General features: G+C 41.6%; 1 protein-coding gene across 3 annotated transcripts in view; it reads right to left on the bottom strand.

Moving 5' to 3' along the window:
- Positions 1-27511, bottom strand: part of CHN2 (chimerin 2) — a 162103-nt gene that overhangs the window by 47958 nt on the left and 86634 nt on the right. For all 3 annotated transcript variants that reach the window (XM_425997.8, XM_046932420.1, XM_040692943.1), the window contains 3 exons: positions 24030-24061; positions 20900-21013; positions 18687-18972 (listed from right to left, as the gene is read on the bottom strand). In XM_425997.8, the coding sequence (XP_425997.2) occupies positions 18687-18972; positions 20900-21013; positions 24030-24061 (432 nt within the window). The remainder of the gene's footprint in view (positions 1-18686; positions 18973-20899; positions 21014-24029; positions 24062-27511) is intronic.

Genomic DNA, 27511 nt, shown 5'->3' with positions numbered 1-27511 from the left:
CAAATGGTCACCAGCTACAGCAGTCAAGGAAAAGCCAAATTTGGGGTTTTATTTTTAAAACCACTTGAATCCAGTCTGTGGGATATAATAAGCTGGCATGTTGCAATGTACTTAGCTAGTGTACTGTAAAACCCCAGAAACTCTCTGCATGGCACTGATGGAAAACAGCAGAACTGCTGCAGCCAGGTATTTTGCAAAGGGGCCTGTTTACAGAGAGGTGGATCCCATCACTAAATCCATCAGTGGCTCCCCTGACCAGCTGGCCAATTCCATCCAAAGCTGATGGAGGAACAGCTGTCTGAGTGTCATGAAATTTGGTAGCTGGATGGAGGCAAGCAAAGCCCAGCAGTGTGTGTGGGCCAAGGAGCCCCGGCACTGCTGCCTGCTTGGAAGGCAGTGAAAAGGAGATGCCAGAGGGAGAAATCGGTGAGGGAGAGATGTGGCAAAGGTTCAGAGGGACTGCTGGGCTTAACAAAGTGAGGAGTGCAGAGAGAGAGAGAGTACAAATCAATAGGGAACCAGGCATCACCAATTCCACTGTTCACAGAAAAAAAACACCCTGTATAACTGGCCCCAAGTGTTGTGTGTCAACCAGAAATATCTGGACTTACAAAGTTTTATTCTCATGGGGATTTGTGAGTTTTAGCACTTAGAATTTCAAGGCATTGCAAATTTTTGCTATGGGACTCCCTTTAACCCCTTTGCTGCTGGTCCTTCTTGCATCTTCTGTGCTGTGGCAGAAGGTGACTGTTTTCCTCTGCTGTGTCGATGCTCCATAGGTAGAAACCAGGGTATCTGTGCTGGGGTTTCTGAAGCATAAAGTGGGAACAAGCCAAAAGAAAGACTTTTTCTTGTCCTGGGAAGGCAAGGGGAAATAATGAGGAAAAATAAAGGTGGTGCAGGGTGACTTTTTGGACGATAGCTTAAATAAAAGAAAAAAAAAAAAAGACTGAAGGAAAACCACAGTGTGAGGGGGAGGTATTCCAGTGTACCAGATTGGAAACAAGTCTGTTAATTTCTCATGTGAACGTTTCCCAAATTAGATCCCTCCTTTTTAAATTTTTGAAGACTTTTTGGGCAAAGTCCCTACTGGGGGATACTTTTGGAAGGTAATTTTATTTATCAAATGAATTTGCAACCTGGTGCTGCACTCCCCCACAGAAGACGGGGCAAAACGTCTTCCATGTCACTTTTCCCAAGATCTATCAGAGCAACAACTGAACGCTTGTCAGGCACAGTCCAAAAGCAGGACCCTGCCTGTGGGACCTGAAATGTTGGGGCCTGACCAGAGAGGTTAATTGCTGTCAGTGAACGAGGAGGGCAGAGGAGAAGCTGTGGGTATTGGTCTGGTGGTGCGCAGCTCAGAGGCAGATCTCAGAGGTTTGGGTCTGTGCACCAAGAGCAGCTGCTAGGAAACGCTGTGCTCCACAAAGCACCCTGTGTTTCCTGGCAAGCCAACCTTGCCAGCTCCCAGGGAACAGGTGGAGCAGTTTAGAATTGGCTTTTTTATCCCTCTGGATCACTGTTATTACCAGTCCCACTCCTCTCCTATCCCCATTCCTCTCTTCCAAAAAAGCTACAAGCAGAACAGCCAGGCATGCCTCCTTACAAGCCTCGGGTACAAGGAAGGAGATTCAACAACACAACAGGGAGAACTTTTCTTATGCCCTCCCTGAGTATCTTTCTCTTCAGATTCCTGGGAAAAACCCCATTTCCAGTTTGACTTAGGCTGAAGCCTCCTAGGTTGCAAGGGCTGACTAACGTGCTGAGCACCCTTGTATTGATGGTCTAGATGTTCTGATGTTGCTCTGATAAATCTTGCCATGGCCAACAGCATGTAATGTCCATAGTTCCTCTTCCTAACAAGGGAAAAGCTGAGATTGCAACACATCTGATGTAAAATTTTAAAACAGTCCTCAGTGAGGGCTTTTCACAACCCGCCCAGATGACTTTACTGGGGAAGTTGAAAAAGAGTAATGATGATTTTTCCTATGCATCTGTGTACCTTAAAATACATTTGAAAAAAATAATTCTTGTTCTACAAAAAAAAAAAGAGAAATGTTAGGGGGATGGCATCCCTTAAAAATTACTGTAAGAATATATGTATATGTTTACATGACCTTAAAATAATGCTTCTAAATCTTAATTTCTGTTCCTAGATGGACAAAGAGCTGATTTCTGTGATCATTCTCTGTAAATTCCTCAATAATTCACAACTTTAGAAACGTGTCTATGTTGTTTAAGAGAAAAGGGGAGTCAACCAAAAGTGGTCAATGGATTGATCTCTGTTTTGTATTTTTGATGCTTTTCCCTTCACTGCACCTCTGGAAGTGATGTCACTTGTCAGAAGAAATTACTAATGCTCTGTTCCCCAGTAGAAGCAATAGGTACCTACATTTCTTATCATGTGCTCCTCTTTGCAAGAATCTGGGTAAATCTACATTTCCTTTCTTGCAAAAATTATTCCTGATTTCATCCTGAGTGAGAGATTCACACTGCAGAACAGGGACTGAGGCAGAACTCCTGCCTTTCAGGGGGAGTTTTATCTTTCCCAAAAGCTGGAAAAGATTTACAAATATCCAACTGGAAGAGGTATAAATAAGAGCTGGTGCTACACCTCCTTCCCTCCCCAGCACTAGGATGGATACCACAACACAGATATGCTTTTTATCAAGTTTGGTCATCCAATGGACAAGCAAAGGATGAGACAGTAGGACAGAACTTGATGTTGCCACTTCCAAGGGCACTTGAATCTCTTCCTCAAAATATCAGCAATGGCCTGCTGTTGGAATACCCCTCCACTGAAGGGTGGCAACAGCAGCTTCAAAGAGTGCACTGCTTCATTTCCCTTCAGGGGAAGTAGTAACTCCGTGTCTCTTACCCTGGGGCAAACTGGTGGTGAATGTTTGAAGCAGTCAATATATGGAGTTTTCTAAATTGCTGCTGGTTCCTTGCATATTCCTGTTGCTCACAAGCTCAGGAGCTCAGGCAGGTTACAGTTACAGATCACTGCCTGCCCCCTCTCTCCTGGCTGATGGAAGAGGAAGAGGCTGAGGAGTACTTGGAGGTGACCCCAGTACTGGAAGACAACATCACATTTTGTTATTGCTTCCCTTGAACAGAGCAGCAGAATCTCTCCTGATGTGACAGCACAACTCCTGGATTTTTAGAAAGTCAGAGGCAGACTTAAAATAGAAAAAAATATTGATTAGTGGGATGGCAAATGCACTTCCTTACACAGCTACGGGGTCAGATTCAGCAATGCCTTCTTTCTTTCAAGTGATGGCTTCGGAAGCTGCGGGATCTAACCACACTAACATTTTTAATGCTTTTAGACACTTTATTTTAATACCTCTCTCATCAGCTTCTGGCTCGGATTCTCCTTTGCCAAAACAAGTTCCCTGGACCTCCTTATTATGTCACCAAAAGTTCTCAAGCTTGATTTTGAGAGAAAAAGTACAGTCCTGTATAAAGCAAAAAATTAGTTTGAAAGAAAGGGCCCAAAGCTAAAGAAGGTAAAGCTTGAAGCACCATTACTTAAGAAGCACCATTATTTAAGAGGGGTTAGAAGAGTCATAGAGGGATGCGAGGTGTTTAACTGAAGGAAGGACACCTTGCTTAGGAAGTCTCTCCTAAGCACACGTTGAAATCCTCTCAGTGCTGGGGCAATGGCACCTGTGGAGCTGAGGGGTGAGCCGAGAGCCCAAACCTGCAACGTCCAAACTCAAGCTTTGTCTCTGCCTCACTGTCCACCATCATTTCACCCAAAGGCTCACTCTGTGTCTGCACTGCTATGGTTAGATGCAAACAGTATGCTTATCGTTATCTTTTATGAGTCTGAATAGATCATTAAAGTTAAGGAATTTGAAGGTTCAAGTTTTGGGAACTAAATCCGACAGTATTTCTGGCATTTTCATTCCTGTATTCAATACTAGCTTATAAATACATTAAAAAATCTTCCAATTTTTGATCTGATTTTCCAAGCTATCAAAGCATTATCTTTAGAAATGGTTAAGGCAAATTATAACACAGAAGGATCTTCAAGGAAAAAGGCTAATAACTTAAAACAGCAAACTTTTAAAGATGTTTTTAATGCTGATTCTGTATTTGTCTCTCATGGCTCTGTAGTTTCTTCACAGTAGCTGTCTTATCTGCATTTGCCACTGAGATCAATAAAGAAATGCTGATTAAAAGAAAAGCTGCTGGGGATCTGACTTGTCTCTTTGGGATTTATCTCAGGCCAAGGCTGCAGGCTGTGAACGCAATGCCAAATTGGGCCTAGTCCTGTCTTCTGGTACATGGACACACTCGAGTACAACTCCAGCCTTCACCAACAGCTCCACTAGAACAAACGTGACTTAGAAATGTGCCTTCAAGTTGGATATTAGGAAATTTCTTCTAAGAAGAAGTGGTGATGCAGTGGCACAGGCTGCCTAGAGAGGTGGTAGAATCACTGTCCCTGGAGGTGTTCAAGAACCGTGTGGATGTGGCACTGAGGGATGTGGTTAGTGGGCATGGTAGAGATGGGTTGATGGTTGGACTCAATGATCTTAGTGGTCTTTTCCAACATTAATGATTCTAAACTCAGTCACAGCCATTCATTAGCAGTCCCTTGTCAGACTCTTTCCTATAAAATGTGACTTTTAAGTGCAGTTAGATATACAAAATACACTGTGCCTCCGTATTAGTAGCCCAAACAGGCCACCATGAAAACATAGTTACAAAACAACCCTGATTACTACAGGTGCCCCAGGGACACATTATTATAAATGCCAGAAAGAGACAGATCAGTATCTGTGTCCTGAATTCCCTATTGTGTATTTTTGCACTGCCACAAGGAAGGACTTCATCAGCTGCAGGAACACAAAGATTTTTTCAGTGGGTACAGCACCTAATATCACAGTGGTGGATGGCAGATAGCGAAGGATATCCAGCGCTTTTGGCTAGTAAATGCAGAACACAACACCAACACTCACTTCTTAGTATACCAACTAACACAATTACTGATGGACCAACCACCCTACATAAAAGCAGTGAGACAGACCATCAGCTCAGTAACAGGGATTCAAGTCCAACAGTATGCACTGCTAACGGAATGAAAACTCAGAAGGACAGAGAGCAATGACATGCTTTCCAGCAGTAACAAAAAACCCATCCTCTGATGCTGTCTGTGACAACTATTTTCATTAGGTTTGGTGAAAGTGAGCCAAGGAAAAAGGCACCATGCTGAAAATAAAACAGGCAGTTGGAGGCTCATTATTGTGCCATTTGCCCGCACCTCTACGTAGGCTGAGAATCCTTTCTGCCAGGCTTCTCACTTTTTAAATATATCACAGATACACGCACAGACGAATCGTGAGGTATAGACCTGTCAGGAGGCAGACTAATGTCAGCACTTCAGCCTCCTGGCTGTCAGCTCTGATTCCAAATAACCTTTTGTCTTGTTGTTCCAGCTACTACATTACAGACCGAGCGAAAAATGTAATTATACCCCAAAAGGCCACGGATAGCATCTTAAAATACATGGAACTGTGAACAGGACAACAATAGAAAGATAAAACTAGTATTACCCATGGTGCATAGCTAATCCAAAACATTTTGCAGTCCCATCTGGGCTATTACGGACGCACTTCCTCTGCTGATTTCTGCTTTGCAGGGACAAACCCCATTTTTAGTATAATCTTGCTAGTAGAAGTCTCATGAAAAACACTTCTCTCCTGTTGCAATAAATACTCTGTTATACTGCTACTGAGTTAAGTTGTGTCTTTTTCCCCCCCCCCCCGACATGCAGAACTTAGAGTTGAGCACTTGCATTTTTTAAAGCAATGTGAGGTTGGTAATATCGAGACTTATGTTCTATGCACAAATTCAGCTGCTCAATATAGAGAAGTAAAAAACACCCAAAGCCTATAGGAATATACTATTCTCTCAGGTAGCTCTTTCTATGTTACGCTGGATCATAAGTGCTATCAAATACTGAGTTGTTTATTTTTTAAAAAATCTGATTATTGTAATACTAAATATTCAATGATTTTTCCTGAATTCTTGTAAATGTCTATAAAAACTTAACTACTCAAAGTGCTACATTATTCTTAGCAATACCTGGCAAGGTAAAAATAGTTATTGCTGTTACAGTGTAAATCCCCACAACAGTTAACTCCATCTGCATACAATCAGAAAGGCTGCCAGTGGCTGAAATATTTAATCTCCTCTTCCTTAACAATGTCATGATTCTTATCCTATTCAAAAATTTCAGAAAGGCAATAAAATGAGAAAGCATTAACACTTCAGTCACTGTCCATTTATTTGTAATCTTCTCCCTCAAACATAATTTGCATCAAATTTACCATCCACAATGGTCTGCAGCAGAGGATTTTTCTGAATTAGAGAAGTTACAAACATTTATTACTCCATGGAGTGCTCAGGCACTATTTGATATAGTGCTCTGTTCCTAACTCTGATCTTGAATTTTGTTGTGAGGTGTACTACTCATTAAGTAGGAAGTCTAGATACTAAATGGAACTAAAGGGACTGATTTATTCTCATTAGAAAATTTCACTTAAAAGGCACTGAGCAGGTGGATGTCTCAACTCCAGCAGTGCTCCACTGTGCAGTGCTTTAGTGTCCCCACTGGTGTCATCCAGTGAGGTGCAGGCACCAAGGTGAGGAATAGGACAAGTGAAAGTACAGATGGTTTTGTGTTTTCTTGTGAAATTAAATGTCTATAGCTGAATTGTTCATAGCTTGTACACAGCTCACATGCGGAGAATGGTCAGGTCACTGAACTGAAAGCTTATTCAAAAACCATACTTGCAAAAACTGCCTACAAGGCATCATAGGGAACTTATACAAATCCCACATTGCACACAATGTATCATAGGAAGCAAGTTATATCAAATGATGACTTGGCTTTATTCAGTCTGGATGCTGCCAGCCCACAAAGAAACAAAAATCTGTCTCTTTTCCATAATTTCCTGTATTTGAGGTCTACAAGAAACCAAATAATGTGTACAAAGTCCTTGAAGATACATTCTCCTTATTCCTATCTCTGCCAACATACCTCATTTTCATCCATCCTGGAAGTGCCTTAAGCACTGCCTGTAAATTCACTTGGCCTGACAAATTCAGCAATGCATTATAGACCAGATGGATATAGGAAACTGCACTGATTGAATTAATCAAATCAAAGGGAAGGGAGGAGGGGAACTAAAGGAAATTATTGTTCCCCTACTTCCTAAATATATATATAAATAAATAGGACTAATTTATTTGAGGTGGTTGGAGTTGACCAGTTATCTCTATCTCTTTATCTACTTGTATTTTAGAACATAGCCTTGAGAATGCAGCCCAGCAGTAGGTAGGGGAAACATCACTTAACTGTCCAAATGATGTGCTAGTCTACCAGTATTTTCTTGTGGGCTGGCAAAATAACAGACTCAAAAACCTTATAGATTATGGACCTCAAAAGACACTACTGAGAATAGTTTTAGATTCATCTCTTTTAAAAAAATCTGAACAGATTCTCCTGATGCCAGAGCAAAGATGCCATGCACACATTTTCCATGTCCTAAAGGAAGAGGTAAGATGTTCAGACTTTACCCCACCACATTCCCTGGCATTAAATAATGCCATGGCTACAGCCTGATTCTTGAGGGTGAAGAGTGGACAGAAAAGGGATGGAGAATGTTACTTTCATTTCAGTGTGAACAGGACTGGCCTGTCTGGTGTACGGTCAATATCAGACAGTCTGACAGGAAAGGATTTACCCCCATAATTCTGCTCTCATAGCAAGATCTATTTTCCCACACTCCCTGGCATTGGCAAAATGAACACGCTCCAGTTCAAACTCACATATTTAGCTCCCATTTTGCTTGTAAAAGCTGGAATTCAATAGCTATAAATAGTCAAGATGAACCGGAGGTCAATACATGAGTTACAACAGGGCAGGGTGATGGACGACACCACTGGTCTCAGAAACCAGGCTGGTAGTGGATGCAGCGAAAGCTGCAACATCCTGTGCAAAAAGCACTCCAGATAACTCCTACACTTCTAAAGAAGTTTATCTTTACTCTAAGGCATCTGCAGCTACTCCAAAGGATATATCTGTCTTCTTAAAATATCAATAGGAAGAATTTTTAGAGCAGACATAGTAAACATGGTACATTTGGTAGGGGCTGAGTGCTCTGCCCCAGTGCTGGCTGTGGCACCGGCATTTCTCAAGGATAGGCTGTGAGAAAGGCATTTCTGAAAGCTTGTTGTGTTTACTCTCCCACAGATGGAGAAGTGGCAGCATATGGAAAACTGCAGCCTGGCTGCCCTAACAGGTGTCATACAGACAAGAAAGGCATATGTTCTGCCTTCGACTAGTTTGCCCTAACCACTGGGCACTATTACCTTAAAATATCAGCTCTCAGAGCAAAAGCTGTGCTCTGCATTCATATAAGGAAAAAAAAAAAACTAGGTTTCCTTCATCTGATTTTTTGGAACACATTAAACATTCCCACATTCAGTCTCTCAGACATGTAAAATAAGCAATCCATACCATTCGTGCTTGCATTTTAACCCCTGTCAGTATTTACACAGTTCTTCTGAGAGTAGAGCCTTCCATAGGAAGGTGTCCATTACCATGCGCACCCACATCTTACCACACAACCTTTAATAACCTAAGAATTAACAGAGAAGTGACTCTGAAACTAAAGAAGAGCTCTGGGGCTGAAGTAAGCAACTGCGTCTTTGTCACATTTTTTAAGAACATGCCAAAAATCTGTTGCTAAAAAGAGACACCAGGACACGTTCCCAGGAGCCTGCACTGGGCTATTGCTGCCGTCACACGAACACATTTGAGCGTCAACTGTGGAAGGCACAGCAGTGCAGTCTCTGGAAAGTCTTAAGTAAATATGCCACCTAGTGTTTAATTGCGACAACTTCATTCATAAATCACCTTAATCGATTCCCTGTGAGATTGAGAGGTACAGAGTTCAGCAGAGGTATCGCAAGGAGTCTTCACCCCATCTGCCTCCCCTCCTCCAAAATACTGCATCATTCAGCATTATAATGAAAGAAGTATCTTCCTCTCTGGGACTGTTCAGCGCCAACTGACTGACAAAGGGCCGAGCTTGGCTCCCAGCTCACCTTCCCCTTCTGAGAAGCCTGTTCTTCAGACTGCCACAGTGAGAGCAGAGCTGGGGGTGTTCCCCAACCCCACCACCAAGATCCCACGCATGCCCAACAAATGCAGGAAAGGTTGACTTGCGCCACCAGCTAAATGGCACTTGGGCCAGCACGCAGGCACAGAGCAGAGGGAGGAGGCTTTCTGCACCTCCCTACAATCACTTTGAGAAACAGAAGCAGTTCCCAGCTGACAGATTGCTGGGACAATGAGTTCCACAGCAGTAGTTATTGTTTAGATGGATGGACCAGCAGAAAATCAGGGACAGAGGCTTTCAAAGTATAGCAACCACGATTTCTCTTGACATTTAGTGGATACACAATTCCTCCTGTGGCTATGATGGTGTTCTTCCTTGCCTATAGCCCCTGCTTTAATAGTAGTGTGCATGCTTAAAAGCAAACAACCCTGTCAATTCTTAACAGGAGAGACACTCAAGGTACGGATGTGACTTGACCCATTTTCATGCGCATAACATACGCCAGATTGTCTCCTTGAAATTTCTAATCGAGATTTTCTCGATGTTTCTGCCATGGACACTCGTTGTGTTTCCAAGGATTAGATCCCTGTACTGAACAACATCACAGCAGAAACCATCTGATTTTCTGGTAATGTCTTGTTCACATTTCCTGATCAATAAAAATCTGAAGAGAAACTGCAGTCCCTGCAGTACTTCATCAGCTCCCTATCCCCAGCTTAGCAAGTTGTTATCTCTTCCTTTGCTTGAAATTCTTCTACCTATTTCCAATCCACATGACCACATTCTTGCACCAACCAATCTGAATTAATGTCAAGAGTATGATTTCAAGAGACATTGTACTACTTCGCTAAAAATCCAATTATTCTGCATCTGCTGCATTCTTTTCATTCACTACTTTTGTAATTCTATCAAAAAGGCAATCAAGTCTAACTGGCAGTATTCATTCTTTATAACCCATGCTGACTACCGTGCACAGTCCCACTGTTCTCCAGGGATGAGAATATCTTACAATAAAGAGCTCACTGTTACAATTTGTACTTTTTACACTACTGTGTCCTCTTTCCCAAATATTAACAGCTATAAAAAGCCAGGGTCCTTGACCTCTGTAATCACGCTTCAGACAAGAAGACTTTCAATAGCAGGTCCGTCACTGCATCCATTTACGAGCTGCCCACAGCTGCCAAATCTCCTGTGAGCTCTGCCAGCCCTGTGGTTGAGCCTGTTGCTATCGTCTGGCTGCTGGCTCTGCCTAGGGGTGACCAGGAGGATCCCTGGTGAGCAAGACATTCCTTGGCTGAACATCTGCAAGGCACATAGTATATAGAGGAGGAATAACGTAACGTATCTTGGCTAGTGCTAGGCATTTTGTGGAAGCTTCAGACATCATGATCACAGCTACAACCAATTCCTCAGTGAAAAAGCCATTCAAAGGGTAAAGTGGCATGTACCCTCAGATCTACATAGGATGATTCAGTCTTATTTATCTATCTATCTATTTATTTATTTATTTTCGGTGCACTTAAAACCACAGAGAAGGACTAGAAGGTACCTTATGTTTTCCTCCTACCTCGGGAATCAACATCTACACCATTACACACAGATGCTTCTATGTCATATGATGATGCAGATTTGGTAACCCCCTCACCTCAGGCATTCCATCACTGCATTTCACCCTTCTTTTACTTTTTTTCCTCCCTTACTACCTTGCCTGCAATGTTCATCACCGTATTTTAGGCCTGTCATCTCTCGTCATGTCCAGCATGAACAGATGACACTTTATTGTTCTTCTTATAAGTAAGCAAGCCCACATACGAGCTACACACACAATATTTCTAAAAGTACTTATAATATACGTATATATGATTCAAACATTTTCCTTTTGAAACTAATTTCAAATCATCCACCAACAGAAATGAGTGTGTCTTCTTAAGAACTCTTGCTTTCCAAGATCAAAATGTGGCAGTTCAGAAGCACATGCAAAAATTTAACACCTACATACTGCATCCCGAGATTCATGTGAGATAATCATCTAAGGACTTCTACTTTAAAAATGGCATTTTATTTTCTAGTGACGAGATAAATGCAAAATCTGTACTGAAGGCTCCATCCCAATCCCTATGGAAGCTTGTTTACACTAATTTAATACCATCAAACTGTTTAAAGGCTATAAAAGTCAAGACAAAAAAGTCCTCATATAAACATTTTATTCGTAATACATCAAACAAGGCATGTTTTTTTTATGCCACAAACATCTAGCTTTATGAAAATTACTAATTTGTTCGTAATAAGAAAATACCCAAGAGAAAAAGATTAATTTATATATGCAGCAGAGCCTAGCTGCAGATATAGGACTACACTTGAAGAAACACACAGAGCCAAACAGCATTTGCTTTAGCACTGTAAACACTTCTGGTGCATCTGATCACTGCTGGTACTGATCTGACATTCTCATTCTACAGTTCTTTCCAGGTCAGAGCTCTTGCACCATTTCCATTAGGCTATCTTACCAAAACTGCATAAGGAAAGGCTTCTCTTATAGCAAACTTCATCTTTGCTACATTTGCTTTGCAATATCCTGAACTGCTCAAGACCCTGGGAAATCACTGGAGGTCTCCCCATTAACATCAGTAGCATTAGGATCAGATCGTATCAATCACATCATGTCATCTGTGTAAATTAGAGTTGCCTACAATTTACAAGCTCTCTTCAGGCATAATGGTATCACTGATTCTGCCTAAGGCAAAAGACACGAATCCTAAACTGACTGTAATAATGGAACAAAACCCAGAAACCTAGAGAAATGCTCAGGGAAGCCATGTAAGGAAACACTCTGCAATGGAATCTCTCATTCTCTTGATTCCCTCAGTTTTCATTACTGTCAGCTAACATGAGCCCACGTGATTCTTCTCAAGAACCCCTTCCTAATCAGGAAAAACACTGGCTATCATTCTGGCTGGGTATGCCATGGTCAACTACAAAGAAGAGCTCCTTTTCCTATGCACAGACACCCAGTGGGGAGGAATTAAATATAATTTCCATGATTTTATCTTGGTAGTTTTTATTCGTATTCCTTACATATTGCCTATGGGCTGATTTTTGGGTGGTTCTGTGTGGAGTCAAGAGTTGGAATGACGATCCTTATGGGTCTCTTCCAACTTGAGATATCCTATGATTCTATTTTATATTTATGATGCTTTAAAGAAATTATATATATATATATATATATGAGAAGCTATAAGGAGAGACACAGTCACACAGAAAAATTCATACCAATGCTAACATTAAAAGGCAAAAGAAATTATTATCCAGATAACTTTTCCAGAAGATGGTATTTGTCATTCCAAATATAAAACCGTTTACTCTCAGATCTACTGTGATCATATAAGCTCCCCTTTGCTATAGTAGAACACCAAAGAGTATCTGGGTTAAATCAATACTAAATGCTAACAGTTATTTAAAGAAGACAGTGGTGTATGTTGCTGAGTAGTGCCAGAGCACGCCAGAATTCTCAACTCACATGGGTAGCCTGTGTGCAGAACTGCTGCTCAGGACAGGCTGGAGTGATGGATGAAAGGAAATAACTACTCCCAAAGTCATTTTGATGTGTAAGCTTGTTGCTTCTTGCAGCAAAGGTGCCACATGCCTTTTATTGCTGTATGTCTTACTGGGATCTGCAGATGAAGCCCACCTTCCGTTCACGCTTTAAGCTGCTGCTTATCAGTGTGGGGCCTGAGCACCTTCCATGCAAAATCAGTCCCTCCGTGGAGAATCCCATCTGAACTGGGTGGACATGCACGCAGGAGTGAGACTTTAACCCCTAATACAAGCAGGCAGTGGGGTGTTAATGTCCCTGTAGCAGTGAGCATTTCAATTTGCTCTCTAAGCAATGTTAAAACACATCGGGTCAAACTACCAGTGCAGTTCTAGCCCGGAGCCTGCAGGAACAGATGTTTCTGCTCACTATCCCTCTAACCCCCTGCTCTGCTGCCAGGACATCGCTGTACTCTGCAGCCCTCACCTGAAAGGCAATGCTCAACATCTGGGCAGACATCCCAGCAGAGGGTTAAACAGCAGCTGGTAACCTGTAATGGGATCATTAGAGGTTTGGAGGAGCTGCAGATTGGAAAGAATCATGAATAAATTAAAGACTTAAAAGATTTCTTTATCACTGGCTAACAGCAGCACCTGGAGAAAATTCAGGGAAGAGACAAAAGACGGAGAGGTACGATGGGGCTGAAAGGCCTTCAGAAAGGGACGTGGTGTGAATAAAAATGCAGAAGTGTAAATACCTATAAAAACTGAACCAAGCCAGAGATTCTCCTAAAATTGGCTGTCTCCTGAGTAGGTTTGATGTATGAAAAACTGTACTGCCCCTAACAAAATTTAGTTCCATAACCAGATTACATCTCCAATTAAGAGATGTTGGAAAACAGACTTTCCTGGAAGTCCTGCAATTCATTCTGTGGGAAACGGTGTGAACAGCATGGCTAATGAGGACAGTAATAACAACTTTACTTCTAGCAAAGTTATTCTTCCTTTCCTGTCACCTTTGCCTTAACAGGAATAGCTTTCTTATCTGTCTATCATTTGTGTGGAGTTTTCTCTTGAAGAAATCTACAATCTTCCAGACTCTGTAATATGCTTATCTTTCCAGTTCCTTAGTTCTGGACACTAGCACTAATGATGTGCTCTGTCCTTTTCACACAGATGTCCACAGAGTAAAGAGCTCCAGCACAGCTGACTGGGAAGTTACCATGCCAAGCAGCCACACACAGCTGTCTGCACTGTCCTGCTGCTAAGCGAAGTCTCCACATGCAGCTTCCTTGCTTTAGCTCAAAATGCTACACTGCTCTTCCTAGACCATCATCCTTGCTGGCCTCTTGCTGCTCCTGGCACTCACTTGCAGCCAGAAAGGAGAGCAGGGTCCAAGCATGCTCATATTTCATGTATAACTGGAATGCTTGAGCTGAATGAGCCAGGTCCTCCTTGGAGAGAACAGGACAGAAGTTTTGCCAGGATATGGCACTGACAAAACCTTCCTTAATTTTTACTGTGTTTACCACTGCGTTTGTCGTCCCTCAGATAGGTATCATTCCTTTTGTAAATATTTCCAGCTCAACTGCTGCCAAAGATTTCCTGGAACTCCAGCGTCCCATTCTCATAACCCTTCCTATACTCCCCTGAGAATCTGAGAAGCTACAGGGCAGCCCAAACTGAGCAGCCAGGAGGGTTTTTTTCCAGCCTTGAGCAGTCCTGAAACTCCAATTTGCATCTCCTTCCATGATTTCAGTCCTTCAAATATCTTTTCCCAAATTACCCTTGCCAGTGTAGGATTACAGAGGAAGAATTTTCCTCTCCTTGCCAGAGATATAAGGATGGCTGTCGCTGTAATGGCAGCAGTTTCCTGATAACATGATATGTGGTACAGATAAATGCTTCAGAAATGACATATTTTACACCAGGACTACTGCAATTTTTTCTCTCCCACACAAGGATTAATTGCTTACTGCAAGCTACACTTCTGCTTTCATAGCACTGGGTCCTTATCTGCCCTGCAGCTTCCATGTGCTGATTTGGAGCACGAAGCGGGGATCATGGCCTGCCCATGCTTCAGTCCAGTCCTATCCAGGCAACATTCAGGGCTCCAAAGTTCTTCACACAAAAACTGTTTTCCTATCCAGAATCCCCTTTAAATTTGGATCACGTTAAAATGACAACTGCCTACGCTTAAGGAAGTATATGCAGCATCCTGCTCTCCTGCAACACTTTATTTCTAAAAGCCATCGTGGCTCCTTTTAGATTAAACATCTTTCAAACAATTCAGCCTAAAATACTGGATTGATGCCTACAAAACGAACCCCTCTTTAAAGTTCTACAGAAATAACTTTTGGATGAGATGTCGGCGTCAGGTATCTGAAAGCATAAACATTTTCTAAAGCCTATTACAAAAGAGCTTGGATAGAAAGGTTGGAACAACAACAGCTTCATCTGGCCCATGCCTCACACCTCCCTTCTGGAGAGGGCTCCACTAATTACAGCCTCCAAGAGATGATAATTATGGGAGCAGACAGGTACCGCAGGCAGCACTACGACATTTCGTTCAGCCGCGTGCTTTCCCTGGCGGTCGTGCCTTGGTGGCAACCTTCCTCCGACCTCCCCAGCAGGGAGTGCAGCTCGGCGATGACTGAGGCATCCAGTAATTCTGCTGTCAACACGGGACACGGCAAGACGGGCTGATTCCCTGTGTGCTGTAACAAATCCGCTAAAGAGAGGAATGCCTTCAGCTGCAGTTTCACACTCCGCAATTGGTTTCAGTATAAAACAGAATTTCAGTTGTAAAAAGCCTAATCTGGAACAGAAGCGCTGATGCTTAACCTCAGAGTGCTAAATTCCCCTCTGTGCCTTTAGAGAAATAATGGAAGCTTCTGTCCTGCGTGTAAGGCCTTCCCCTCATCATTTATGAAACACAAAATACTCCAGGCAGCGCTTTCAAATAAACCGGTTCAGTTACTGAAAAATTACCTTTTACCTGTTCAAGTGAGCTGAGAAAACACAGCTTACAAAGAATTCAATTATGTTTTCACCCATGCAGCAATGAATGTACTCTGCAGAAATATGTCAGACTGAATATTCATATATTTTTTTCCACTGATCCGAATTTCACTGCAGCAGTTGGGTAGGGCGAAGGCTTTGATCTGCGGGTAAAGCATGCCCTTTGTCTAAATGCTGTACAACATGTGGCAATTACAAGCAAAACATCTGATACAACTACCAGTGAACTACCATGTCCCAAGTTTTACTTTCATATGTTGGAGGACATCTAAAGTTTGTATAAAAACATCCATTAAATTCCCTTTGGTTTCCCTGTCTCTGTGTGCTTTTGCTGACCAATACTCAATATTTCATTGATTTATCCCATAGCCCAGTCCCTGCTTCATCTGAGCTTACTGTGGGGAAGAAATGGGAATAACAGTCCCTGCATCTTCACCTGCTCTACAAACGCCCATGAGCTTCCAGTGGGAAAAATGAAGCAAAAGAGCAAAAGCAACCATGGTAGAAACTGCACAGACTTCTGTGACTGTTTCATTTGATAGTAATTCAGTTAAAGTAGCATTTCTTGCATAGATTTGCATGAGATGATGGAAAACTACAGGTACCAGTGAAGAAGTCTTAATTATCAGTGGATGTGGCAGGCCTTCAGCCTATGAGCGGAGCACCCTGCCTACCTAGCCCCACTCCTCTTGTCGTTGTGATGGCTTCTACTCCTCCTGGCACGGAAAGTATGTTAGAAACAGCTGCTATTCCTCCTTCTGCTGCTTTCCCTCAGTGGGAGGATGGCAGGAATAGTTGCCAGCAAGGCAATGGCTCAGCTGATGCCAGCTATTTTTACACGAGAGCGCAGTCTTGCAGGCTGCTGCTGCCCACCTGCTCAGAAATCTAGATGAGCACTTTGCAGGAGAAGGACCCATGATGCTGCCTTTTGCACTGCAAATTGCCTCCAAGGTAACTAATACTTTAAACACTTCAATTTTGTTCAGCTGAAGTAGAAGAAAAGACTTAATCCATCTACTAATGAGATCCTGAGGTGCAGTTCCACTGTAATCAGCAGTGGAAGTTACATCAGGTCCGAATGTGACATTTTCAAGCACAGGTACCTGGAAATAAGGAAGCAGCTATCCAGTCACTTTAAGCTACTATTATCTGTTTTTTGAGCTGTCATCAGATGAAAGTCTTGCCCTCTCCTTTGTACTGCATTTCCGTTCACATGAGGTGGATCGAGTAGCAGATCTGGCTGAAAATTCACCGTATGGCTGAGTTACTTTTAATCTGGAGCTTTCTAGCGTCACCTACTGTGTAGCTGCATAAAACCATATGGCAACAAAAAGGAGGTGGTGAAGGAGTGAGGGCAGGGGCTCTTTCAGCAACAGGCACCATATTATTGTTTTAGAAGCGTTTTTACAGTTCTTACCCCAAACTGCCTAGCCAGTGAAATGACATCTAACCCCAAGCAAAAATAAAACAATCAGTTATGAAATACCAACTACTGCAACTTCCCTTTGAAGTCTCTGAGAGCACTGCATTGTACAAAAGATCACTGGTATTTCATGCAAAAACTGAAATAAAACTAAGAAAATTTTGAAATTTTGAATACTTTTGCTTTTGCTTTTCCCTGTATAAAAATTCCACAGCATGATATTCAACTTTCACAATTGCTTTACAGTCATTTAAAAGACAAAGTTCAATTTCTTGCACCCACTGTGGCATTCACAACCAACTAGCAAACAACTGCAGGAATCAAATGAACCAGCATGAAACCTGTCTCCAAATTGCATCCCTTGTTTATTGTCATACCACCCAACTGAATCCAAAACCTATTATCAGTGGGATCACTTTGAAATAAAACTTCAACAGAGGACTTGTTGCTGTGTCATTCTCCAAAGGATTTCCCTGCGGCAGTATGCCTTTCCTAAGAAATGTCATTATTAATGGAATTAATTTCTTACAGAGGTTTACAAGTCAGGTCAGTTACTACAGCAATTATCATCAAATCCAAGCCAGTGTATTATCAGTCAGTGCTGATACGTGAACCCAACAGATAATAGCTATCCTAGAAATGTCCTAGGGTAATGAGGATACACATAAAAAAACAGATCTTCATCCATGCTCAATATTGATATATAACAGCAAATTCACCCCTTGCTTCCCAAATATAAGCCACCTCTAGCTCCCAGCTAGCTAGCCAGCACAATGAGTATTAAGAGCATCAGTCATTCAGCAGAAATATGCTTACATATGTCAGTAAATCGATTCACCACTAATATCTGCCTCAAAAAAAAGTTTTGCATGGCAGTTCTTACTGCCATACCACCTGGGAAATGAAAATATCTGCATGTCACTATGTACAAGACTGCTTCTCATATGTAAAAGAATTTCTAATTTTACATCTTCAGCTGGCTGCTAATTGCACAAGATTCTCAATTTACTATTATGTTAATAACCCCCAGTCCTTACAATGCTATGCGATATGAGCACTTGAGAGGAGGAGATCAAGAAAAGCCCACTCAAATGAGAAAAAAGAGAAGAGGAGAAGGAAACCACACAACACCCCAATTTCAGACCCATCCACCAAGGCCTTGGCAGAAGAGAGGAGCTTTGCACTGTGAATGGAAAGAACAAACTTGAGCTATGGTGAACGGTAGGTGGGAACCAGTTTCATAGCCAGAGATCTACTGTGGAATAGGCTTGAGTATACATGGACAAAGAAACGTAACTTGTGAATAATTCTAGATGCAGCTAGTCAGTGCATGTATAGATAATAACACTATGAAAATATTTGCATTTGGTACGCGTTAGAAAGCTTTCATTATGAACTCCAAACAAATATTAGTTTGGAGCAAAGAGCACGTTAATAGGACATAAACATTTCAGCAGGATGGCAATATTTGATGAAGTATGGGAAAACATATTAAAAAAGTCTTTACGCTTTTTTTCTTAAGACTTAATAGAATGCCTGGTATCAATTGCCACGATTTTACCTACCTTCTCAACCGGGGTATTTTCTTCACTTGTTACACTTGCTTTTCTTGATTCGTTTTTTGTTCTGCTCAGCCTCCGGGAGACCTTCTCTCTAAGCAATGTGGCATATCCAATGTGTTCATAGATGGGATTTGTCGTCATTTTGGAAATATACTCAGAAGCCTTTGTTTCTATATACAACGTTATCAAGCCATCTGTTACTAGATCATGGATTGATTCGAATCTTTTCTCCCCAACGAAGTGCTTCCCATCATAGAACAACCTGTAGTTTAAGGTCTGATTGCCAAATCTGCATATACCAGAAGAAAAGGAGGGAGAGGACAAAAAGACAGAGGGAAGAATGTCAGAGGGAACTCACACTGTCAAAACACTTGAAGAAATCATTCTGCTGACAAGTCGATCTGTCTGGACTACATATGGAACATGCACATGGTGCAAATGCATCTCTGTGGTGTCCCAACTCAAATCAAAACCCAAACCGGACTGCATCCCATGAGTAGGATACAAGCCACATGACTCAGTTATACATGGGTTGAATATAAATCCTGAAGGTCCTACAAAAGCCAAGAGAAAGGCATGTTGTCACTGACAAGACCTTATGTGGGATGCAAAACTGTGTTGAAGACTGGTCTGTCCTGAAATGTTTCTGAGGTCCAGAAACTGGAGAATTTTAACAATCATGGTCATTATTTACAGCCACTGAAGAGATGGGCACTTTTAGCAAGCAACTCAAACCCAAGGGTCTGAGCCACCCTCTGGTAGGAAGACAGGGAGACTGTACTCCTAATTCTGGGAGGTGTAAACTACGTGTAAATTCATGGCAGGTGTAAACTTTTTTTTTTTTTAATAGATGAAAAAGTGAAGCATTGCAGCAGCATGTTCTACTACAACACCAATGCGGAATTCTACTCTTGACTAAAGGATTCAACGATATGACACTAGCTTATGTGGCCCTATGTTGTACCAAATGTGCACATTTTGTACACTTCCTAGTGCATTCAAATCAAATAGTGTCAGTCTCTTATTTTTTCACCCAAGTTTTTCATATGAATTCTCAATTTTGAATCAAATTCATTTTTTGAATCTACAAGTATTATCCAGATAGACTTAGAAATCATGCAGCTGTGTCAAAACAGCAGGGAATTTGCCATAATCCCCATCCTTTAGTAGTTCTTCTTATTCTTTAAATCTCTCTCCAAAACCTTACGAAATTACATTTGTTCTTTTTCAGCTGACCAAAGTTGCTTTTAATTTACAACACTTTGCAATTGGCATGACTCACCAGCTTTCCAACTCTACCATCTGCACATCAATATGAACTCTCAGAAGGATTTCAGCACCATTTCACAGCTACTTGGGATAAGCAGTTTTGCTACTGGCTTACTAGTAAGAGGGTAAAAATGAGGACTTCTATTTTGTGCATGTCCCGCAGGAGGAATAATGCTATAAGCATTGTAACATATTGCCAAAGAGTTTGTTTTGACAAAATCCAGTAGAATATCTGGTCCTTCTCACATTAACACAAAATACCTTTAAGACTGTCACATGGGAAGGTTTTGGATGGCACAGCTAAGACAGGAGCAGCTGTATCTTCAAGAAAAGACACCTACGAGAGACAGTGAGGCTGTAGCTTGGGATCTCACTGAATTTTGAGTTCTGGTGTACAACAGGCTACCTTCTGTGAGCATCCCATGCTTCACACTGTATTCTACAGTGAGCCTGAATTTCACTTGGGGGAAGAAAACTGACTTCTGATCTGCTGCTGGACCTCATTATTTTCCTCAGCCTGATTCTTTAAATATCAACTCCTATTGCTGGTCTTGGTGTAAAACACATCACAGAGCTCAGAGAACAACATAGCTGAGTCCTCTGTTGGGACATTCTTCCTCTGCCCGTCCTCGCCTACATATTGTAGAGTTTTCAAGTAGAAGCTGCATGTTTATCCCAGTGCAACACTCAATTCTAGGTAGCAGAAATGCTGAAAACAGGCAGTTGCTTCTGAAAGTGATCTCCTAGCCAACTGCTGACGCACAGACATAGTTAACTGTGGTGCTGCAATAGTCAGGCTGCTGACAAGAGGGTGCAAAACCACCCCAACACCGTGCAGTGTTTTAAGTACCCATGGGCGCAGACATCCCTCAGGCGGGACTAACATCGCCTCCTCCATCAAGCACCTGTACAGCTGAACTGTAAATCCCTATTATAAGAACATTTACCTGAGAGCAAGTGTGTAGCAGCCGGGTTGCCTCTGGCTTTCTCTTAGAATGTATGCTCCTTCCACGCCAGCAAGTATCTCATCTGCTTGCTCCCGAGAAATTATCCCATGGAACCTAAGGGAAGATATTGAGGTAATTTTCAGAACAACCCAATCAGAAATGCCTCCCTACTCTACTCCAGAAACCAGTGAAGAGCTTCTGAAATGAGACTGCAGATGCAGCAGGACACAACACTGTCCAACATCTGTGTGGGGACCTGGTAAGTGAGAGTCGAAGAGCAAACAACAGCCAAGTGTTCCCCCAGAATCTTTTTCCATAAATATACCATGTTTTTACAACTTTTCTCCTCTACCAGTCAATACTTCTTTATTTCCTCTGTAGAAGCTTTGTGGGGACAGAATAGGAAAATCGGCAATAATGACAATATTTTTATTTTAAATGCTGATGATTTCAAAAGAAGAGGCCATTCTTATTACTAATTTGCTTTAGCTTTTAATACTGCTTCCTTAAGTTTGTAGCTGAAACTGAGAAGAAAAATGGCAACAGTCACTCAAAATTCTTTTCTGTACATACTGAAGTAGAAGATATTCCACATCCTTGAGAAAAACACTGTTTTCTTTATTTCAGTCAAGTTCCTCATTCTGTGTAGCAGTACTTCTGTGATTCTTTTGCCATTGTATTTTATGAAAGAAAGAGGCTGTAGGATGCACAATTAACCTTACAATAATCAATGTTCAGTTGTGATCCTTCTGTAAGTACAAATAAAATCTTTACAGCCGTTTCAGTCTTAACTCCAACACACATTTTGGTAGCTGATAAGTTTCCAAGGGTCTCCTCAGAGGTTTTGAAAGTTTCTATTTTTGCCACTGTCTCTGAAAAATGGCACCAAATTGTACTGACCTGAGGCATTTTCTCTTTTCTGACAATACATTTGAAGTGGCATATTTCTAACACTGCCTCTGGCATGGTAGTGGAAGAGAAGAAAAACATACTGGATGTAAATGCAATTGTTGTTCTATTCTCTTAAGTTGTATTTTCACAACTAATATATGCTGGAAATATTAGATTTTGGTGATTTTACCATACTAACTTTATATTCAAAAATATGTAAATTGATTCATACTTTCTTCCTGTACTGCTGGGGACAGTCACTTCCTGCTGCATCCAAATCAAAACAAGCATCCTCTAGATGACATAATTTAAGCATGTTTTTACCAGTAAACTCATGGCAATTTGTACCCTTAGTTAAAAATAATGAGCACCACCAGAAGCTTATTATAAAATAAAGCAAGTTTTAGTGTAGATAGTAGAAAAAAAAACCTCTCCTGGTACTTAATATTAGAAACTACTGAGACAGGATACCTGAGGCAGCTGTGAAATTTCTTTAACCATGGGTGTTAAGCACTGGGTAATCCATGCATTTCTCATGTATGTTTTCAGTAAATATATGTATGGGCATAAAACCAGTTGTGCACGGTGCCAGATTGCCTGGACTCAGCCTCCTGTCCGTGACAGCAGCCGACAACAAATACTCATGGAAAGAGTACAGGAAGCAGTCAAATACTTCTTTCACTTCACATCCCTGTCCATCCATCCATCACTGGTTAAGCCAGAAGTTGTTAAGCCATCAGCTGTGACCTTACCCTTCATGAGTCAGAGTCACACTTGGAAAAACTTTAATATCACTGTGCTTTTGGCCTCCTCAGCATCCCATGGCAATGAACCCAAGAATGACACTGTGAACTCCCCTACTCGGCATTCACTGAGGAAGGGCTGTTTGTCTTCTATATACTGCAGTCCATCACTTTGCTCTGCCTTTCATTTGTTCTACATTCTAAATACAAGGGAGAAGGAATGGGGAGAGGGGGACCACAACTATCTGCACTGCTTAAAATGCAGCCACCCTGTGGATTTATACAGTAATATAATTTCATATTTTTTATTTCTTTCCCTAGGAAGTCCTGATCCTCTTTCCAAGTACTACTCAGCACTGAGTCAATTGCTGGCACAGGGCTGTCCTCGGTGGTTCTGAAATCTTTCTGAGTGTTAAGAATGGATGTGATGTCCCCGAGGTTACTTCCTGCAGTTCTGCCAGCCCCACACACACCCACAGGATGCCAACTAGCATGCACTGCATGGGTGAAAGGTTGTCGCAATGGTTTTATAAGTCTTGCTTGAGACACTATGATGGCTTGCTTAGCTGGATGCTGTCTTCGACTCTGTTATACTCCCATGGCTGTATCTAAATTCCCTACTGTCAAAGATAGTATTAAAAAAAATGAAACTCAGTAATTAGGGGCAAGCTGCTGGCTCTTGAGCTTCTCAATAGCAGAAAAGGATCGTTAAACACAGATGTGTCTGGGATGGAAGTAAATAAGAACACGGGATCTCAGCAGTTTAGTCAGTGATAAGATGTTAAACCTCAGCAGATTACTCCAGCAAAGGCCAAATGCTAGCGCTGCAAGTGGTGCTGAAACAGGAGACCACACTGGCAGCTGCAATGGCTTCTCCCTTTCAGCTTTACCTGCTCAGAATTCCTTGCAAATACTGAATCCAGCTCCTTGCAAGTAAGCTACTGACAGGCAGGAAAGCTGTTGAGCTTGAATAAATTATGCTTTAGCAGTCCCTTATTTTCCTTACAACAAACATGCACCATCACTTGGGCGATTTTAGACCTCGTAACTTTACGAGGGTCAGCAGTACTTTGACACGCAGCAGTACGTGTGCACACTTCCATATCCAGGTGTGTTAGGGAGGAGGAAGCATAAGAACACCCTTAAAAAGGTGCTGATGGAGGCAAGCTGCCCATCACAGGGCCACTGGTAGGTTAAAACAACAAGAATAAAAGGAAAAACCACTCAAGACAATATCTTTTTTCCCCCAAACTGTCCTCACAAACATAAACCTGCAGCCTCCAATACTGGCATAGATTGTGAGCAGCACTACTGAACTGTAACATCAATAACATCAATACAATATTAGGCATTCAACATACTTAGCTTCCAGTTGAAGCAAAAGGTAAAAGAAATGATCTGTCAGAATTCCACTGTGGCTTTTTGTTGTTGTTTTAATTCTAGAACTACAACTTCCAGCTACACCCAACAGATATTTAGAATAGAAGGATACTTACTCTCTTCCGTAATACTTTGGTCTGTTCTCCACCTAGATTTTGAAAGAAAGGAAAAAATGTTTCAAACAGTTTTAAACAAGCAACATACAAATAAATTATCCTTGATTATTAAGGAGGACTACTGTGCCCATCTAAGTGCTGAAATTCTGCAGATTCAAAACTGTGACGAGAACATGATGACCAGAACAGAACAGGAAAATAAAATGAGAACAGGTGGTTTTACCAATGGATTTCTTGAAGAAAAGCATTTATCGGAGGCTAAAAAAAACCCAGATATATAAAACTGCATAAAATTTGATCAGTTGCATAAAGAATATGTATTAGTATTTTTTGCCAGTCTAATAGTTATACTATAAGACCATATTTGTTATACACCCTTTATCTTCTGATAAACACTTTTTTAGTCTGTACATGGCAAATAACCTTAGATTAAATAAATAAAAAAAAAAAAAAAAAAAAAGAATATTCTTGGGAAAAATAAGGTTTCTGGTTTTAGATGAAGTCTTAAATTCCTTGAAGTCTCAAGAACATGCGGGCCTGATCCAAAGTACGCTGAGTTTGCTGGAAGGACTCCCAATTATTCCAAAGACCTTTGGACCAAGTTCCAGGAATGCAATGTTTGCCTACAGAAAACGTGGGGTAATCTGATGCTTGCATTTATTTCCTCAAGCTCCAATAATTGGTAAGTTCTCAGAAAGCAAATCCCAGCCTTGATAGGCCCTCATTTCTTTTGCCTTGCTCGCTGCACTGCCTCCCGGTTCCTGGAAGGGCTCTGCAGGTGATGCACGGCCCGGCGCGCAGCAGGCGGAGGCCGGCAGAGGGCACGGCTCCCCCAGCGTTCACCCTGCGCTTAGACCCACCCGATCCATCTCCAATTGATCCGGGCATCCTCATTTACAGACTCCAGGACATCCACGTGCACGTTCTTGTTTTGATTAAACCTCCTCATTTCACTCATAAACACTTAAAATTCATGGAGGTCCTTTACTTCTAAATAACAAATGTGTGTCACTTCTTTTGATTTGATAATCTATACACCGTGCACTAAATTGAAGCAGCTGCCTTTGTACCCTGCAGTCACTAAGGCTCCAATGCAGTGCAAAACGTACTAAAGTCTGTAGAAGATAATGAGAATCTTCAATGGAAGTCCTATGGGAGTTCAATCAAGTCCTGACTGTGCTTCTTTTCCAGCTCGATGTTTCTTTCCCAGCACAGCTCTGACAATAGCAGTATCATACCCTTGAAACTCCTGCCCAGGAATAATACTCTGATCCAAGCATTTTGGAGCTTTGAGGGGCAGAATTAAAAGCAAAAGTGAAACGCAGAAGAGAAGAAAGACCAAAATCAGAGAATTGCCAAGTGCAGGTGCTGTGTTACTGTGTGCAAATACAGCAACTCAGAAATAACAATATATGAATTCAGTTTCTTTTTTTAACATTCTTAGTTCACTTCTCATATGACCACTGGAAGTTTGAAAAGAGTATTCAGGCTTCATGTAAAAGTCATCCACATTGCATAGAAACTAGAAGAGATCAAAGAGGTCTTCATTAAAAATTACTATTCAAACCAGCCTAGCCCTATCTCTGAACAATACCATATTTTTGTAAGTAAAAGAGCTCAAGAAAAAGCTGTGTTACCTCAGAAAGAGAACGTGGTTGATATGTTCATAGAATCACAGAATCATTTCAATTGGAAGGGACCTCTAAAACTAATCTAGTCCAACTCTCCTGCAGTGAACAGGGACACCTACAGCCATGTCAGGTGATCAGAGCTCTGTCCAGCCTGAGCTTGAATGTCTCCAGGGATGGGGCATCCACCACCTCTCCCAGCAATGAGAACGTTCATTCTGAGTAGAGTGACTTGGCTTTACCATCTTGGACCTGTTATCCTCATGGGCCTGAATGACCATCTAAAATATATTTTTAGTTGGGAGCTTAATTAAAAAACAGGTATCAGAAGCTGGGTTAGGTTTACGAGGCCACCACATTCAATCTTCTCTACTGTGGAAGAAAAGGCTAACTTTCAGTACATTGAAAATGGTGACAAGGAACAAGCAGACAAAGTTTCACTCCCACAGAAAGCCAAATAAAACCTTCACATCACAGAAGGTGAAGTGTGACTTTCATCTTGGATTCAGAATCTGCTTCTTTAAAAAAAAGTGATTTGTCTTTGCCTTGATTCTATACACAGAATAAACCTGAAAGCTTTCAATGTACCTCAGAAAGATGAAGAGGTGGGTTAGCAGTACTAGCACCTGCCATCAAAACTGCCTGCAAGCACAACTTCCCCCACAAATACAAAAAATGTAATAAAAGTACAAAAGCAATCCATAAATATCCCTGTCAGCAAATGGAGACACATTTTGAATCCCTCTCACAACACTTTTTTATGCAAAAATCCAAATTTGTCTGTGACACTTTTATCATTTAACAAGCAACCAACTGGAATGCCCTGCACACTGTGATTTCCCTATTTCCTGCTGTTCGCAAGTTAAAAGATTTGCTCTTCTGAGGATCCACACAAAGCCCATCAAATCCTCTCTCCCTCCCCTCTTCCCTAAGGCAGAAATCCCTGCTTCAACACCTTTATAGCATCCATGTGTCTAAAGCAGCCACAGTGTCAGCACTTTGTTTTAGGCAAGGAAGATATTGCAGTGCTCTGTGAAGTGAAGCTGCACATCTGCGAGACCATCCAGGAACACAAACGAAAGCTGTGTTGTGCTGGGATTGAGAAACTCTCTCCTTCTGTATTCACTGCAAACTTTGGCCTGAAATAATCATTAAGCTCCTAAAACCAACTTCTCTGCTAGGAACAAACACAAAGCAACAAAGTTACAGTGAGAGAAAAGATCAAAATGACATCAGGGTCTCTAGATCAAACCCAGAATGATGGATTGAACTTGGAAATAAACCAAAAGCCAACACAATGGATGGAGCAGAAACTCAAAATTATCAAAGCAGCCAGTAGTTCTGCTTTGCACTGATGGCAGACTCTGGACAGACTTCAAGGAAAAGCCTGTATCCCAAAAGGCAAAGGTGACTGAATTCAGTTGGGATTAACTTTTCCTCTCCTACTATAAATGGGCTCGTGTGCACGCACACAAAGTCAGACAGATCTGACACAGAGAATCCTTCAACAGGGACAGGACAGAAAACCCACAGGTAGACAGGTGATTGCTTCCAAGTTGCAGGAGCCCAGAATAATCAACCTCATTCTGAGGACATGAACACTTCATTTTTTTATTCATTTTTTTAATAGATAAAGGACAACAAAGAATACTTTTATCAACTGCCATACAGTGCACACAATTTCTTTGCTGTAAAAGTGACTACATTTCCCAGGTGGTTTTATACAACACTTCAACCCTTCTCCCTAGACATTCAGCATGTGAAGAAATCTGCAGGGCTGAATCATTTAGAACTCTCACATGGACAGGGCAAATAACATAAGGCAAATAATAGGTCTTCACTAGGGAAAATATA

Source organism: Gallus gallus, chromosome 2 (assembly GCF_016699485.2).
Source record: "Gallus gallus isolate bGalGal1 chromosome 2, bGalGal1.mat.broiler.GRCg7b, whole genome shotgun sequence".
In the NCBI taxonomy this organism is placed as follows: Eukaryota; Metazoa; Chordata; class Aves; order Galliformes; family Phasianidae; genus Gallus; species Gallus gallus.
The sequence above is the reverse complement of the archived record's forward strand: the minus strand, read 5'-3'. Positions and strand labels throughout refer to the sequence as shown.